This window comes from Phalacrocorax aristotelis, chromosome 5, assembly GCF_949628215.1.
Source record: "Phalacrocorax aristotelis chromosome 5, bGulAri2.1, whole genome shotgun sequence".
Classification (NCBI taxonomy): Eukaryota; Metazoa; Chordata; class Aves; order Suliformes; family Phalacrocoracidae; genus Phalacrocorax; species Phalacrocorax aristotelis.
The window spans coordinates 30,592,164-30,610,221 of NC_134280.1; the positions used below are offsets into that span (position 1 = coordinate 30,592,164).

At 38.8% G+C, this 18,058-nt stretch overlaps 1 protein-coding gene across 1 annotated transcript in view; it reads right to left on the minus strand.

Moving 5' to 3' along the window:
• Positions 1 to 11,134: 11,134 nt before the first annotated feature.
• FAM117B (family with sequence similarity 117 member B) overlaps positions 11,135 to 18,058 on the minus strand; it is a 33,341-nt gene continuing 26,417 nt past the window's right edge. The window contains exon 8 of the mRNA XM_075093756.1: positions 11,135 to 17,154. Coding sequence (XP_074949857.1) covers positions 16,836 to 17,154 — 319 coding nt within the window. The 3' untranslated portion in view covers positions 11,135 to 16,835. The remainder of the gene's footprint in view (positions 17,155 to 18,058) is intronic.

The following is an 18,058-nucleotide window of genomic DNA, read 5'->3' on the forward strand; positions in this document are numbered from 1 at the left end:
ACACTAGTCAAAGTACTGGTTGCCAACAAGTTCATCGTTATTTAAGTGGAGGTAAAGACATGTCATCTTGGCACATTTTTTAGCTACTGCTATCTATTGTATCTCATGCGTGGGCTCAGCAAACAAAACAAAACCGAAAGAATCCCCTCCACACCTGGAGAACAAAAACCTATTGTTCCCTATATTTGTTATTAAAACAGAAGAATGTGCTTATCACCACAAACACGAGAAGTGCATGCTCAGTAGTAAGTTTTCCAATTTTAGAATATATGAAGCTTTATAAAGAAATAGCTGTAAGATTGGATTGTGCTTTTCAAGCCTCAGATATCTTGTATACCTTACTTTTTTTTCCTAAAGTGAACCGAACAGCAAGCCAGTTGCTTGAGATCCACATATTGTAGAACCAGACAGTTAAACAACAACTCAAACAGCAGGCAGGCTTTACATTTGTTCAATGACTTCTTTGCCTCCCTTAGTAACCATACTGCATTTCTGCAAAATAGCTCAGCTCATGTCCAAAGTCCTCAAACAGCCTGTGGACTTCCATCCATATCGTTCTGTTGCACAGGAGGTAAATTTCTTTCATACTAAGACAATGGCTTTCTTAGAGATGCAGTTTCAGAACAGGAGAATGATCATTTAATCTAGAATTAAACAGCTGAAATGTGTCCATCACATTCAAGGTAATTCCCCATGTGCATTTGCCAATCTATACTTAAATATGAAACATTTATCCTCCTCCTTCCTTGCTTTTTCCCCTTTTAAATCTCTTTGGCCATACTGTATATTAAAAATCCATCTACAAAAGAGTATTTTTACAGAATAAAAAAAAAAATCTGATGAAATTAGTAAATGGCTATACAGCACTGTAGCTTAGAAATGGAATCTTCTTATTAAGTGTGACCAAAATTTTGGCATATCATCATCTTCCTTCAGAAATATAAACAGTCCCAGTGTCATGAGGTATAACCAGAATTTCTGTAACAGTTTCTAAACACATTATTGAAACTGTTTTTATAAGCAGATACTTGAGAGAACGTTATCGTTACACATCTTGCACTGTATAAATCAATAAATTGGAGAGATGGAACATTAGGTCAATATGTTTGTTCTTTCTTAAGATTGTTTTTTCCTAGCCACTACAGAAGTCTCCCTTAAATGACCCCACTGAAGAACGCGTAGGGAAGAAAGATGACATTTCCAGAAATATCAATAAGCAAGCACAAAAAATAAGCTGGAGTCCAGAAGAACCATAAACATTCTGTACATGCTTTATTAGGAAGGGAATAGCTGCTTCCCAGAATTATTAAAAAATAAAACCCCTAAAAAAAAAGACTATTTGCTAATTTCTAGACTTTTCCTTCAACTTGCAGTCTTTCATTTTTCTTCTTTTTCACCTTAGTTATAAATAGTTTAAGTACCTTCTCCTTCCACATTACAGCAGTTTTGAATGTCAGTATTCCCTGGTTGTAGTAAGTCAGGTGTGTAAATGACGACATGATCATTAACTTCCATCTACCAAATTTAAAAAAAAAAAAAAGGTTACATACCTACATAGTAGTAATCTCCTTTCCCTGACATCAGTACAAAGTCACAGGTATTTCCACTGAAGCAGCTGGGGTCGGCCAGATACAAAATGAGCACAAGGGAGATGCAGGCTCTCCTTGTCTGCACAGCAGGTAGATCACTAAGATTTCAACACAACCTGCATCATGAGCACTCTCTGATCTATTCATTCTTATTCTGCTCAGGTTAACCTCATTAAAGGAGCTTCTGTCACATCAGAAACTGGAATAGGTGGAACACATGAATGTATAGCAATTTTATTTCAAGAAAGTTGACATAATTTCTCAGCAATTAACAGTCACCTTAACAGATGAAGGCATGCCAGAAGTACACTGAGCAGTGCCGATTCGTCCCTATCATTGCACATCACTAGTTACCTGAGCCCTCATCGTTCCCTCGTGCCTGGACCCATCCAACTACACAGGAAGGAACTTGCTTTCAGAGTGAATTTCATCCTCATATAGTACAGCAGACCAGCAAAGAAAGAAATGCTATCATGTGTGATCAGCTACATATCCACACAAGTCAGAGTTACAACTTTTTGATGCAAAGAGCTCTTCCATGGAGAAAGCTGTTTTCACCCTAGCCAGGCAGAGAAGAGAGAGCAGCAGCAGGCCCTCTGTACTAAAAAAACCCTTCAGGCTACTGCAGGCCAAGCTGCCAAAGCAGGCAGAGGGCAAAGCAGCTGCAGTCAAGTGAGATCTTTGCAGAAGGTGTGCCCAGACTGTTGTTATCTATTATAATGCAAACCTAATGGATGGAAATACCCATAAAGGTAAAGGAGCAGCAGCTTTATTATCAGGTATTTTCTTTAAATTTTTTTTTAGAAGACATGTATTTTATAGGGTGCTTAATCTTCTACCTGGTTAACTTAATTACCAGGAACAGGGATGTTAAAACTTAAGTTATTGAACACTTGAAGAGCACCTAAGATAGTTTTTCTATAAGCCTGGGTACTACAGGTTAAGGTCCAGCACCATGGTCACATGGTAAAGAATGACTGCTGTGTATCTTGAACCACCTCACCAGAAATGCCAAGCAGTTCCCCCTATACGCCGAGGCTTATCTCTCCAAGCCTTAGAACTGCAAAGCCCATGGCTTACTGTTCCTCCTCTCTTGAAATGCAACGCCAACTCTCAGTCTTCGGCTGTCTTCTGAAGGGGCAGCTGCACAGAGGTGATCACCCCAACACCAGGAGTGGAGCAGCAGGATAGAGTTAGCACACATGAGGAATTGGGTCTGTTTTTACCTGACTCACACTTGGGAGAAAGGCAAAGAAAACAGTTTTGTTTTTATTCCGAATTCAATGGCATCTGTCAGAAAGCTGCTCAGCGGTTTGGAATGTCAGAAGTAGTCCCTTTGGAGCTGGATTAGAGGGCGATGGAGACAGCTAAGAGCACTAAGCAGATATCTGTGTAACCATGGCATAAAACTTCCTACAAATTCACAAAGAACTTTATTCTCTGTCACATATAGCTCACACTCAAATCTTGCAAGCAAGCCCTAAACTAAACCTTTTCTGTAGGCTCATCTAATCTGCTCTCACTAAATAACTGTGTAAGATAGATATTGGTACAACAGCTCTAAAAATAAGTCTGCCAGTCCTACTGAAGGGGAAGCTACAATGTCTGCAAGCCAACAAAAATAATGATTCTTCATTCTACTTGAAGTTCAGGAAAAATATTTATGTTTGCCAAAAAACAACAACAAAAAAAACCCAACAAAACTGGTGGGAACGGAAAATTTTTCATGCTGAAAGAGGATATTACAAACAATGGAGACTTAAAGTTAGATCTCCCCTTATCCTTTTTAAAGCAACTTTCCAAAATACAATGCCAAATTTTTGCAAGAATGATGTAACCTTTAAACAATACTACTGCAAATACTTTGTCATCTAACTTTCATATAATTATTTCTTTAACAAATAGTGATGGGACCGACCTACACCATGCATACACATTTGTTTGGGAATTTCTTCTAGCCTGCTGGCTTTAATTTTCCACTCTTCTGGCAGCGTTTTTTCAGCTCTTCTGGCAGTGTTTTTTCAGCTCAGGACTATTTTTATTTCTGGAGTTATTCCAGAAGTTCAGAAGACAGAAGTTCAATGAAGAAACAATGTGCAGATAAGCAAGCCTGATGATTCTCAGCTTTTAAGCCCAGAAAAAGCTAAGAAAATTGAAGAAACAAAAAATGCCTTCAACACATGTACTCAAAATTACTTTTTGACATTTCTTATTACTACTTTTCAGAAGAGAGGGTAGCTGGAGCAGCTTTTCCATGAGATCAGCCTTAATAAATAACCCAGGGTCAATGTAAACAGCAACAAGAAGTATCATATAAATCATTATTCCTCACCTGTAGTCCACATGGTTCAAAGAACCCAACTATTGTGTACTGAAACATGTTAATATAATCAACATTTTCCACAAAAAGTGCTGCAAGAGGAGGAGGAGGAGTGTTTCAACCTGCCAGACCATGAGTTGCACAATCAGAGACGCTAGCAGCCATTTTCAAATGCGTCCCAGTCAAAGGCACACGCACGATAATCTTCCGCAAAAGAGAGGAACAGCTGGCTAATGCCTTACAGCCACACCCAATGTTAGGATGAATCAAACCAACTATGGCTTAAAAACATCCCAGTACAACTACAGAGAGCAAAAACTTCGCTCTGTCCTCTGTATAGTGGCCAACAAGATAGTTCTATGCCACTTGCAGAATTAGTTACTCCAAGGCATGAAAAATTTCTAAAGCCCGTGGGCTTTCAAATGAGAACATGCACTCATTTAAGAAACGCCATCTGGAATGCAGTAACAACCAAATGAAAACTTAATTACTTATAGAAATTAATTTTTCTTCCTGAAAGTAGGTTGTACTACAGTTATCTGAATTATTTTATACATAAAGACATTACATTCCACTGTCCTACTTTACGCATTAAGCTTTGCAGAAGAGAAGACAACTAGAGAACTAAAGGAAGAGAAGCAAAATTCTGTTACGTATTAGCAACTAGAAAATTGAAAGAATAGGACAAGTAGTCAACGCTCAGTATATCCTAACAATACTCCAGGAATCTGAATCCCTTAGTGAGTCCTGACTATTTCAGTATTGCAGAGATCATCCAGCAAAGTGAAAATACATTTTTAAGTCTTCAAGGTAGGCAGCCATCTCAGGAGTCAATTACACGTATCTTCACAGTGCTGAAAATGTCAGGATTAAGTATCTGTAAAATATCACAGGTCCACAACTATTTTCTGTAAGAATGACCGTGTCTTACTTCCACTAAAAACAATAGCAAGACTCTCATAGCAAAATGATTTGGTCTAAAATTACTGTAGTGTTATTAGGGACAAATCTGCACTATCAAGCAATCATGATATGGCATAGCAATACTTGTACCATTCAGATCATAAGTGCGTGCTGAGAGGAAGATCAAAATATTTAGAGGTAAATTCAGTTGCTGCAGATGGGGAAGCCACTCAGTCACCAGGTAACTTGAGACACAGGTATCGCATGGGACAGAGGCATAGACTTCTCCAAACCCTCAGCATCTTTGATTCCATTACTGACTAATGCAAACAAGAGACAACTATGTGTGGATCACTCTCTTCACCAGAAACAAGACTGCACCTTTTCAAACACTCTTCAAAAATTTATTGGGTTCAGAATTTTGTAATCCAAATGCACACTCTTCAAACATACATTTTAAAATACTCATCCAGGTTGCTTTTTCTAGACTGTTACTGTAAAAGAAAATAGAGTCAGAAACAGGCTTGGATTGAATAGGTTAAACTGAATTCTTGTAGACTTTCCAGTAAATCTAAAAAAAAATAAATAAATTTAAAATTTAGGTGAGATTGTCTTGCATGCAACAAACATAGATCTAGCGTTCCTTAAATCTTTATCAGTACTTCAGGCAAAAGCAAAAAATAAGAAGAACCATCTCTAATTCTTATAATAATTTTAAGTCTTGTAGAGCATGTTTTTAAACACAAAATATGTAGCGTCCAGCACTACACAAAAATCAGACAAGGATAATACCTGATGCAGTTAATACTAGGTATTTGGGATTATTTCCTTAAGCTGCTCAAAGGAAAGAAAAAAATCTAAACAACTGGAGCAAGCGCTAATTTATAATAACTGAGTCACCACAGTGTAGCCTGTGTCTTGTACTGGATCTAATAACTCATATTTTACAGCATCTTAAGCTTGTAGTTGATCTCCAGTTCATTACTTTTTGAAACCTCCTTACTTCTGAAAAAAGTTATTAGCAAAAGTGATAACATCATCTGAATTTCCAATGGAAAAATAAACCCACACATGACCTCTAGTCCTTCTGTCCTTTTAGACTCCCACTATACTTGAGAAGTTACCACAAACCCATTTTTCTCTTTCAAAGGTGAACCACATTTTGCACTTCCAAGTGAAAGCATTAGATGCTACAATGTTAATACACTCTTGGCACATGGAGAAAATTTGTTCTGTATTTTGCATACTCTAAGTTCCACTAGTGCCAGAAAATGTGCCAGCAAGACAGAGCAAAAAGTAACATAAACACTCTTATCACAAAGTATTTGACACTGGCTCTACTCAGTCTCATATTACAGAACTCAGGCTGAGGAAGGGAGAAAAAAGGGAGCAAAGCTTTAAGCAGACTGTGTTCTGTATTGCAAAATGAAATATTTTTTGGTAAGAAACGCCAACAGTTTGTACTTCACCAAGTCCTTAATTCTAGATGATCTGTAATGTACGTTAAGTTGCTTTCAACTTGTGAAGCAACTCAATCCCCCACTTCATTGCATATACCAATCAAGTTAGGCCAGCATTTCTGGTTTGTTGAAAGACAAGAAAATACTTCAGTTATTTGTTTGCCTACAGAAATATCCTGAGGTCAATTTTAATATTTTAATATTTAAAAAGGTCTTATTGGATTTAACAAAAACATTAATTCATCTTATGTTTTTTTTCTAGATGTTCAGAATATCACTGAGGCTGTATCAACACGGTTCGGTCTTTTTGCAGATCTGGATCTCCTTTTGAATCCAGATGCCACTGGATATTCAGGAGATGAACGGCTTAATGCTTATAGAGTTATCCAGCAGTCAAATATTTACAGTATTTTGTTACAGTCATCTTCAAAGCAGACTAATTTCATTTTACCATCATAAGGAATGCTTAAAATCCTGCTCCAAACATACATCATCATCATCATCTGGCACAATGGTGGACATCTAAGTTCCAAGGAGAACAGCACTGAAGGATCCTACTATGAGCTTTAAGAGAAAATCAGTCTCTAACACCTTGGGTTTGGGACAATTCGGAGCTGTTTGAAAGCCTGTTAAGCTGGTACAGTTCAATGCAGAAAAGATTTTTTTTTCTGATGCATCACAGAGGGAAAAAAAAAAGGGGGAGGGAAACCAGATCGAGCTAATTACTTTTTATCCCCTGGTCTTCTAAAAATAAAATCCCTGGGGTTACCAGGCAAATACTAGTTCCAGGAAAATACTCCAGGGCATACCGTGGACTCTTTTTAATTGTTTTATGTTCAAGGAAATCACATGCTTAGGACTCACATCTCTGAGACAGCAAAACTGTATTTGGGACATAAAAGTGGACAGGATGATGGTATCATTTTCCAACCCCAAGGAAGCCACGACTTTTCATTTTTAACTGCACTTGGAAAGCTTTAGAATTGCTCTGCTGGCTATCTGCAATTTCACAGGACCTTTTTTAGCAACAAAGGTGAGGTTAAGCACAGGTTCTGCACTGTTTGTATTACAGTTGGAAATATAGGTCGTGTGCCAAAAATTAGGGCACTTGGGAATCTCATAGTTAAAATTTTGGTATTGCCAAAGAAACATACAAAAAATACCCAGATTAGGCCAGGATGTAGCTCTTGTGTGAATTTGGCTAGTACAGGATGACATTGGTCAATCTCTGCCTTGACTTGTAATTAACTTCTTGCAGCATGAAAAATAGCATCAACCCTCTGTGGGTTCCAGCAAGCCTTAGGCCATGGAGAATTACACTGCGGGACACAGTTTGAACATTTCTTTTAGTTTATGCAAACCCTAACTGCTCTTGCATTGCAGATCTTGTCAGTTCTGACTGCACAGCAGTGGGTTAACAAAGGCTATTTTAACCGGGGCTGTGGCTCTAAAAAGGGATGTATGGCACAACTGAAGGTACTGTGGAAGAAAAGAACAGGCTGGTAGGTGATACTGCTTTAAACATGCAATGCAACTGAAGACACATTTGTGAAACTACGGTCTTTGAATAGCTGGACTTGATGCTGTCCAGAGGTTGCAGTTTAAGATCAGAATCACCCTGTATTGTGACTTCTGAACTAAATGACCTGCCGCTCTCCATCTATTTGGCTTACGGTGTGGATGGATGGATATTGGTGATTTGGGATGGCAGCTGTTACACACATGCAGGAGACTGCTGCCATCCATCCTACTCTCCGGGCAAGGACATCCCCTTGCAGATTTATTTGAGGAAATTTGTTGGAACTGAACAAACAGCTCCCAGAAACCTGATGGTCAGCTTTACGGTCTAAAGAGGTCAGGAGCTGGACACAAGCCGGTCAGGAATTGGACTTGATGATCCTTGTGTGTTCCTTCCAACCCCAGACATTCTATGATTCTAAGACATGGCTTACAACTTGCATTAAAAGTCATTATGAAAATAACATTTTCTGTATGGGGAAAGGGAATTGTTCCCTATATAACACAGGAACGTGCTGTTAAGTAACCTCTTAACAAGGGATTAAATATCTAAAATTCACAAAAGGTTGAGAATGGTCTAGGGTTCCCCCCCCCTTTTTCTTTTTTTTTTTTTTTTTTTTTAAACAAACTGCTCTATTTAAACAGAAAAATGGAAACAAAACCTTAATCTCAAAAGAGAAGTAACTCGTAATTATCTGACTGCTCAGCCTAGTTTGTTCTTTCCCAGCTGACTTCAACTGTATTCACTGCAGCAATTACAGGTAATTTCACCGGCAAATTGTAAGCCAAATTCTACTGTAGCTTTTCATCTACCCTACACAGCACCTAAATATGTCTGGCAGCTGAGCAGTGCTTCTATGGATTCTCTATACAAAAGAATATTTTAAAGACAATTAAAATCCTGTATTTGCAAAAGCCACGCACAAGACTGTGGCTAGGCCGGGATGTAGACTTTCTGTTAATTTGTCCAGTACAAGATGTTGTAGGTCAAATTCTGCCCTAACTTGTAATTAACTTCAGGGGTTCAGAAAGATGAAGAAGCGGAAACAGCACAGGTTCTCACCTCCTGCCTGCCTGACACACAGCCAGATGAATTCTGGCAGTGCTCACTGTTCACAAACTTGCAGCGGAGCACTGCTGCTAGGAAACACGGAAATCTCCCTAACAGCCATTTCCACCAACAGCGAAATTATTGTTTACAGGGAAACAGTGTTTACACCGGTCAGCTACACATCTATAGTAAGAAAAGGCATCCACAAGTACTGTGTAACAGTTTCTTAATCAACTGCTAATCACAGCAGCTATGTATCCATGCTCGCAAGCGTAGGAATTCATGAACAGTGTTCTACTTTGCTTGCAGTAATTAGTTTTTAAACTATTACTGATTTTTTTCTTTGCTATAAGCAACGTCACCACAATGTGAAAGTGTTATTCGTTATAGACGTGTTCCTATATCAATACAAGCATCAGTTATGGGGCCGTGGCTTCAGGTATGTAAAACAGGGTTCTGTAAACAGACAGTGAAGAGGCGGCAAATAAGTCTTGTTTGGCAGGAGTAAGACTTGGGAAAAGGGCACACGCAGTGGTGATGAATCCAGCCTACTTCAAGTGTGGGAGAACTTCACCTGAATTATTTCCTCTACCCCATTCTAAGTCTACCCTACACAGCGCTTAACCAGTACACATCTGGCTGCTGAACAGTGCTTCTGTAAATGCTGTATATAGAAGGTATATTTTAAGAGAGTAGCATTTGAAAAGTTTCGAAGTCTGGGTCTGATGACCATCTTATACAACTTCCAAATGCTGAGCAGAGAGCCAAGAGGAGGTAAGAGGACAACAAGGGGATACGATAAAACACATGCAGCCTTGGCTTACAACTTCTATGCGAATTTGCTCTGCAGTCAGCCCTAACCCTAAGAAAATACTGGGATACCTCAGAAATTCTCCTAGCCCGTCTCCTGCCTGGCTCTGTCACAACCTGAAGAAACAAAATGAGCAGCTATTTAACTGAGGAACAACTTCTCACAGTGAAAACAGTGAATCAAGAATTGGAGGACTGTAATTGCTCACCACTCAGAGTTACTCTTTCAGTTTTTGTCTTCATAGATTATCTTCATTGGCTTCTTAATGTGTCTTGCAGTTTACCTATATGTAATACAAGGTGTGAAAAGAATTTAAACACCAGATGTATTTACAGTAAAATCATCCTTACACGCTTGAAACCATAAACACTAGATTTGTTGTTGTTGTTGGAGAAACATTTTAATGGAGAACATGGTCACAATCTATTTCATAAGGAATCAGGTCCTGTTCACCTGGAGACAAACATCTGCAGACAACTGAACAGGGAAAAAAGAATAAGATGTGAGAAAGCATCAAATACAGAAAAGGCTCTTTAGTCTGCTCCAGACTTCAACACAGCTGTGAATTCCTCTTTTATATTTTAACCAAGTACTTTGAGTTGGGCATGAATTTGCCCATTGATCTGGCGGTGAAATGCATGCTCTTGGGAACTTGATGCTGCTGTCATGTATTGGCCCAACCCCTTCCACCGACGGAGGAGTACAAGCCAACCCTGCTTTGAGGGGTGTGCACTGGAAATCCTTCAGTTCCTCAAGATTCAGGGAAATCTTCTACCTCTCTTCATTCTGGAATGAAATATAGCTGACAATGATTTTCCAGAAGGGTAACTGCTCCAAGCCTTTTAGACAAATGAGACTTAAATTTACCACAAGAGCTAGGAAGAAACCCTGAAATACATAATTTATCTAGCTCACTATTTCTAGTGTAAAGGAGCCCTGGCTCCAAATTCTGCTTATGAAAAAAAAAAACACCTCGTTTTGAGTGAACAGAAACCTGCAGAACATGAGACTATTTCAACAAACACCCTAAATACCTTCCCCAGTAGGCTTCTGCAGTTGCATTCTACTGAACAGCAGTATGAACCTACCAGCAGCAATACAGGTCTTTTTTCTCAGTCCTGCTCCCATTCCTTCACTCCAAGGAGAATGCGTGCTGAATCCTTCTGTTCCCAAAATCCAGTACTTGGGGCATCTTCCCCTAATAATGGAATTGTAAATTGCTCAGGAACTGACCAAACCTACTGCAGGTGAAGATGGGGAAAGAAAGATTCCCAGGACTATTCTGGGATGAACTAGAGGAATCAGTGTATGGATTAATCAGAGATTTCCACCCTGATTAATTTATTCTAAAAGGGTTAAAGTGTGTATTTTATTTGAAGTAAATGCCTACTACCCTCAGGGTAAATCCTCAGGCAAATCTTCAGGTTGTCAGAGTACACAAACCCCCTCGCTACTAAAATAAATCCAAGACTAGCCCATAGCTTGAAGTGATGACTTTTTATTTTAGGAAAAGAAGAAAAAAAATTCCCCAAAACATTCCACTATTGCAGTTTGTAAAATTGTCACTGTTTTCAGTAGAAACAGTTCACAAGTCAGAACAAGATTTAAAACAACATTGTGCAAAATAGTACTGGCATAACTACACATAGCAAAGAGACTAGTGTAAAGAAAGAGAAAGTGTAAAGAATTCCACTGAAATTAGTTGAGCTGCTCCAGTTTTACACCAGTGTACATCACCTCAGAATAGGCCCTTTTTGCAGAACATCCCTGGAATTCCTCTTGCTTACAAAAATCACCTTACATGCAACAAGTAACCTATCAGTACAACATACGCAAGAACACCTCCACAAGTTATCACAGTGTAACAGAGGAAAACATATCAGCCAATTTCATACAAAGGCAAATCTACTGGCAGTTTTGGACACCCCTTGACTGCTACCCGCAAAAATCCAATTTATTGAATGGAAATATAAATTTCAATAAATGAAATCATTTAGAACAAAGCTAAGCAAAATTCAACTATCAGCACAGTGACAATTATAGGGTGGAGGGAGTGTCCAGAAACAGTCTTTTTGTTTTTTTAGCTTCCTAAATTTTCCAGAGTTGTTTTAAAAGGAATTTGTGTAAAAAATGTTGACCTACAGCGTTATCAGGCCAAGTACTCTTCTGCAATTCAGACAGACCTGTCAACACTGCAGAAGTCTGTGTAGGCAAATACAAATCTCAATGAAGAACTATTAAACAAAGACCATACCTTAAGTATTTACTGAGGACATGCAATGAAATCAAGCAAGCAGTAACAGAACTCCATTTACATTTGGAGCTTTCAGAAAGAGACTTGCGGTTCAGTTGGGGTACAGGACTGGAATTTCACAAAACACTTGAAGAGTTAACATTCTCTCCTCACTTGACTTGACGCACAAAGTAAGTTTCAAAACAATGCATCTAGGTCATTCTTTGTATAAACAAAACACTAAGAGTGGAACTGATTTTCAGAGTTGCTGAACACTCACAAACTCACGTCAAGAAAATATACGTGTGAGTCTTGCAATAAGTGGTCATTTTGTTTTCCTGCACGCCCAGGTTTAAAAAAAACCCCCAACTCCGTAAGAACTCTTCGATCAGAATTAAACTAGTTCTTCCACAGTGCTTTTCACCTCCCTAGGCTAGGAAAAACGTACCTTCTATTACCTTTTCTAAGAGCTAACATTTTTTGTTATAATACATGCCAACCCAGTTTGGGTCTAAGCCATAATGACATCTTTAGGCTATGACATTTTATGAAAGGCACACGCTTGAACTATGGAATTACATGGAGAAAGCACAGCCCTGACATTCTCAAGTGTTTGGATGCTTTTATGTCAAGGGTCTTTTCTGCAGGTTAAAGTCACTTCATGAAAACAAGAACAACACAGAAGCTTTACTTTGGAGATGCCTATAAGTATGCATCAGCTCTGATGAGAACAGGTCTGCAAGTCTGCCCATTAAAAAAAAAAAAAATTTTTTAGAAATACTAGTCCTGCCTCACACCATAAAGATAAAAGCAGCAGACCTACGCAGACTGTGTGTGTGCACGTGCACAATGAGTCAAATGGAAATCAAAATACCGAAGAAGTCACCCTGCAGCACTGGTCTTGGTAACTGCAACTCTCTGGTGACTTCCAATGCATTCTACTTCACACTTCCAGTTGCACAGAGAAGCTGTCAGGTACTCAGCAAGGAAACATTCAGTAAGGAAATATAGACGTCACTAGCAGCAAGGTACTGTGAAGATATGTTAGCATTTCAGAGAAGGCAGGGAGAGAACAGATAATACTTCAGCAAGGAATTATTGCTGTACCACTGAATTCTAGTAAACTTAATAAACAACAAGAAGTTAGGCCTGAGGCAGAAGAAAGGTTAATGGATATGACCTTGGGTTTTTTTCTTCCCAAAAGGCTCAGCTTCAGTGTTTTCCAACAATCTCAGATTCTGAATTCCAGGAAACTGTAATTTAGGACAAACCAAAGAATAGCCCTGAGACTAAACATACTTTTTAAGAGCTGCTATTGCTTTATGTAAATCAAACACAGCAGTCATTTACTTCCACTGTATGCAATATTTAATTTTCACCCCCTTTCTTCCTCACTTGGGATATGTACGTGCAACCGAGAATTTCTTTCCAAGATATGTGTACTCAAGCATTATCTTTTACTTTTCCAAGTACTTAATTTTGTTGCTACAGGACTATGGCACCAAACAAGGAAAGAATAGCTGAAGCAGATCAAACTTTAACAAAGAAGTCCCCTTCCCCTGTGCCTTGAGTTTTTTTAAAAAAGGATTCCCATAGTCATAGATGCCACCACAGCCCTTCATTACAACAATGACGACCTTCCTTACAACTTACGTAGCATTTACAACTGGAGGAACACCATTTAGTATATCTCAAAATCAGCTGTCAGTGTTACTAAACACTGCTGCCAGCCTTTAAGTGTGGCTAGAAGTGTAATATACCAAGAAAACAAGAGTATCAAGTGTGTAAAGTTGTGCACAAAAATAGACCTTTAATTTTTCTTAAGCTACAAAGTAGGCAATGAAGAAACTGACTAGGTCTATGCATAGTTAAGATCTGAAGTATGCCAAAAGTACTTGAACTCCTTCAGTAAAACTGTGCTTGAGTAATGCATGGGTCAAACCCCCCCCCCCCCCCCCGAATATCCCACTCTATACATAAAAGAATTTTTAAAAAGCTCCATGCGCTCTCAAAGGTATTTTGAAATTGATTTAAGTACTTATCTAACAGCTCTGCTATGGCACAAGATAGCACATAAAAAGTTTAAGGCTAATTTTTGTATGCACACATGTAAAAGCTGGTCTCGGAACAAGAGCTGTTGTATTTTCTTAATTCTGAGTCTTTAGTGTGGATTCATAATAAAGTAGAGCTGCCACAGCAACAGTAGAGTTGTCCTGCATATAAAAAAGACTGAATGTTGTCCTGAATGCAGTTTGTTTTTATAAAAAGCAAAAACCTCACACATTTACATTAGGTTTTTATCAGAGCAGCTCGCTAATTTGTACAGTACTTTGTCCAATAACATACAATGTAAACTACCAAAGAGATGCTCAAGTATTACAGCAGGTGCAAAAGAAAGTCCTACGGTAAGAAAGCTCACTGCTATTTGGGAGAGCCACTCTGATGAAAACAAATATCAGAATGCAGTTTTGGTGAAGTCAGTTAAGTATCAAGGCTGTAAGACAGGCTATTTGTTACCTTTAGCCCTTTGGTTCTTAACCATTCAGTTAAGATCTCCTGATAAAGCAAAAGCACTAGGCAGTTTAGCATTGATGGAGAAGCTTTTTACATGCTACTGTTAAAAATAGAAAACAGACTTAGAAGCATTTCCTTCACCTGAATGATCTGATCTTCCCTGAATCCAGTCATACCAGGTTTAAACAAACCTATCTAAAGCAGTAAATTTTTAGACTGCACATTGCACTGTAACTGTTTCAGAAGAAACTAAATCATAACCACTAAACCCAGAAAATAATTATCAATTGGCCAAATTACACAGATTTGATACACGAAGCGGCTTATTTTAACACTCTGTCCTTCAACAACTTTGTCAGTGTAAATCAGAGCTGTTACTTTAAAACAGAGTTCTTTAGTCTCATCTGCACAATCCTGTCTATTTTGATGGGAAGGAAGATAGTAAACCAGCTTCTGCTTGTTTGCTAATTTAATAGGTCTAATATTTTAACACTTCCTGGTACATTTTTCATTTGCTGTATTTTTGCATGATGTTTTAAAAGGGGGTTCATTATACTATGAACACAGGACTTGCACATGCTAATGTGATTTACACATCCTTGCTGAGTAAAGTACAACGCTATCATAGTTAGGGAGGATTTAAAGGTACAGTAAATGTGCATCGAAAACTCTGACTATTATCTGCACAGGTACACAGGGCTTTTTTTCTCCCAACTGAAATGTCTGCAACCAAATTTAGCATATTAAGCACTGAACAAAATTATTATATTTGCAATATCATCTTTAAATAGATGCAGCTATGAGGGGACCTGAGTATGCAACTGATTCACAGAACCTATGTACATGCAAGCCAGTGAGAACTGCTCATGTGTAACAGACCCAGAGACTGTCCACAGTGACACTTACTTCGAAATTACTGAATCTAACTCTGTAAAAGAGGTACAAGGTCAACTTGTTTTGTAAGTTGATATGACACTGGTATTCAGGTCACTGTAGTTTTTTGCATATCTATATTGCATTTACTCAAACCCAAGTAATACACTCCAGGAACAAAGGAAAAATGTCACTGAAGTTCCTGAACAGTTTCCATTTGCAATTGCCTTTCCCTCCCATTTTCATCTTTTATTATAACTTCAAAGGAGAGAACCTTAAACTACTGCGTATCAGGACAGACCAGGTATCAAAAAATCCTGTTTTACATGCCAGCCTAAGCTGCTTGTCAAAAAGAGAGAATGTATCTGCTGCTGTAAACTCCTGTGTAATAGATACCATGCCTGACAAACCATCACCTTCAATGGACACACAAGACACCACTAGGACAAAAGGGAGGAAATCATGCACGGATATTTCAGTATTATGTGGCCAGGGTTTTTATAATACAGTGATGAGTCACTTCAGAGCAAATCTGTTCCAAGAGAGATTAATGATTCAGGCTGACTAACTCCTTAAGTAGCCAAGCAAGCCTGTAAGAGGCAAGCAGCATATTTTCTGGAAGGAAATACCAAGAAGGATACCGAGTAAGAGGATAACATGTTTTTTTCCCCCACCCCTGCACAAAAATCCTATGGACAAATAGAACAATACTGGGCAAGTGCTTTAAAATGCAGTTTTCCAGCCAATAAATTGACACTGGTGGGAATTCTGTGAAGGAAGGAGTTTTAAGAATGTCACTTACCTGAAGCACAAACTTCCGATATCAAAACAATGTACACTATATACTAACACTGCTTTTTGGATACTCTTATGTTTTAAAAGTTTCAGGCATATTAACTTATTTTGTTTAGGGCTGAGGCTGTTCAGCAAGGTCATGTAATTTGAGACTGCTGAAATACTTCAGCAATCCTTTGGTCCCAGCAGCTGTAAAACAGCCATATAAAAAAGAACCTTCCAAAAAAAAAAAAAAAAAAAAAAGGGTGGGGCAGAATCATCATCACCAGGAAAGCGTCTTCTAAACACCATCTGCTACACACCAGAAAAGGCAAGTTTTTGTTACAAAATACACATTTTCATACAAAAGACATCTTGTAAAACCATCTGATTGCCCCTCCCTCTGCAGATTACAATGGTAAATGGGATCAGCTGGTTGGTCTTGAGATTTTTGTTTTAATGGGGAAAAGTCAAAGGACACCCAGCATCACAACAACTGGTCCTTCAAATGGCAAAGGATTATGACAGTCTGTTTTCACCAGTGTTTAAAAAAGCAGGAGAGAAACAGAACCGGAGTCTTCACAAGCAGAAACTGCAGCAGTGTATCAGCTGCTGCATCCTCCTGAACTTCTCAATGTGCCACCGAACTGTCAATTATACAAACTGTTCAATTACAACAGTGCCATAACCTGTTAAAACAATGCAAATAGTGTGATCAGAGAGGTTCAGTCAACTGGTTCCAATTTTTTCCCCAGTAGTTGCCCAGAAAAATGTCAAGACAATGTAAATCTATCCTTCAGCTTCCTCAATATGTCCCGACTGCTGGATTAGAGAGGTCTGTGGTATTACTGTACTTGTTCCACGAGAGATCCTGTCTTGATCTGTGTTTGTAGACAAGGAGGCCATAGAAATGGGCTGTAACAAACTGGGCGTCATGCTGGAGGAAACAGTCAGGCTGTGTGTAGTGCCCTTAAGTGTGAGATCCTGTGTGGGAAGAAGTGGCTTGAGGATGCTGACAAGACAGAAAGCAGAGCCACTTTTAGGAATGAAATTCACTTTGTTCTTGTCAGGGCAGTAGAAGGCTGGAATTTCGTGCAATGGCTTTGGCCTGGAAATAAAATACACACAATAGTTTTAAAATTACATCAAATAATCAAATTCTGTCAATAGCAGGCACGTATTGCTGAACACATCACCAGAGAGAAGTTGAGGTTGAAACTGGAAATACTACAGCTACTTCCACCACATGGCAAATGACAAGATGGTTTAAACCGCTTGTTTACATACAGTATGAGATAAACAACACGTTCTTAGGACAGGCTGTCTCCAAATGCAAAAAAGGCACTAACTTCATGTTGCAGATCACAAAGCCTATCCATGAATTGGCATATCCAATATACAAGTATTCTCAATCACATTCTCCAGAAACTTTCACAACCCAAAAAGTTCTGCCCCCCACCCCCCAGATACTCTTTACAGAGCAAGCCTTGTGAAAGAAAGCTGGCATAGCAGTGTTCCTAATATTGCATATCTTAGAGCTGTTCAGGATCATAGGGGAATCCCCTTTTCTAGACTTTCGCCTCCTTTGCATGTTCACGTGAGCGTGGCCTGAATCTCTGTAAAAGATGAGCCCATCTTGCTTAAAAACGCAATGCAATGCAAAATGTAGTATTCCCAAAGTGGCATTCACGATCAAGTACCTAGAACCTAAGAAGGAAGTGTAGAACACATTTAGATCCTGACTTGCAGTTTTGCCATCTCAGCATATAATTCAACCAACTCAGAGACATGCTTTATGAAAGACAGAGCTGGAAAGGAAATTGTGGATAGCATAGGTATGCCTTCTGTGTCTACTTCTAACCTGCAATGTAAATCTGCTAAGCTAGTCCAACTCTATTTTAAGAGAAAACTATGGGAATGTGTTCCAAAGCCTCTCTTCCCTGCTGGAAAATAACCATCAGAAATTTATACTCCTTTTTTCTTGTTGCCAGCATTGTCCTTTAGCCTATAAC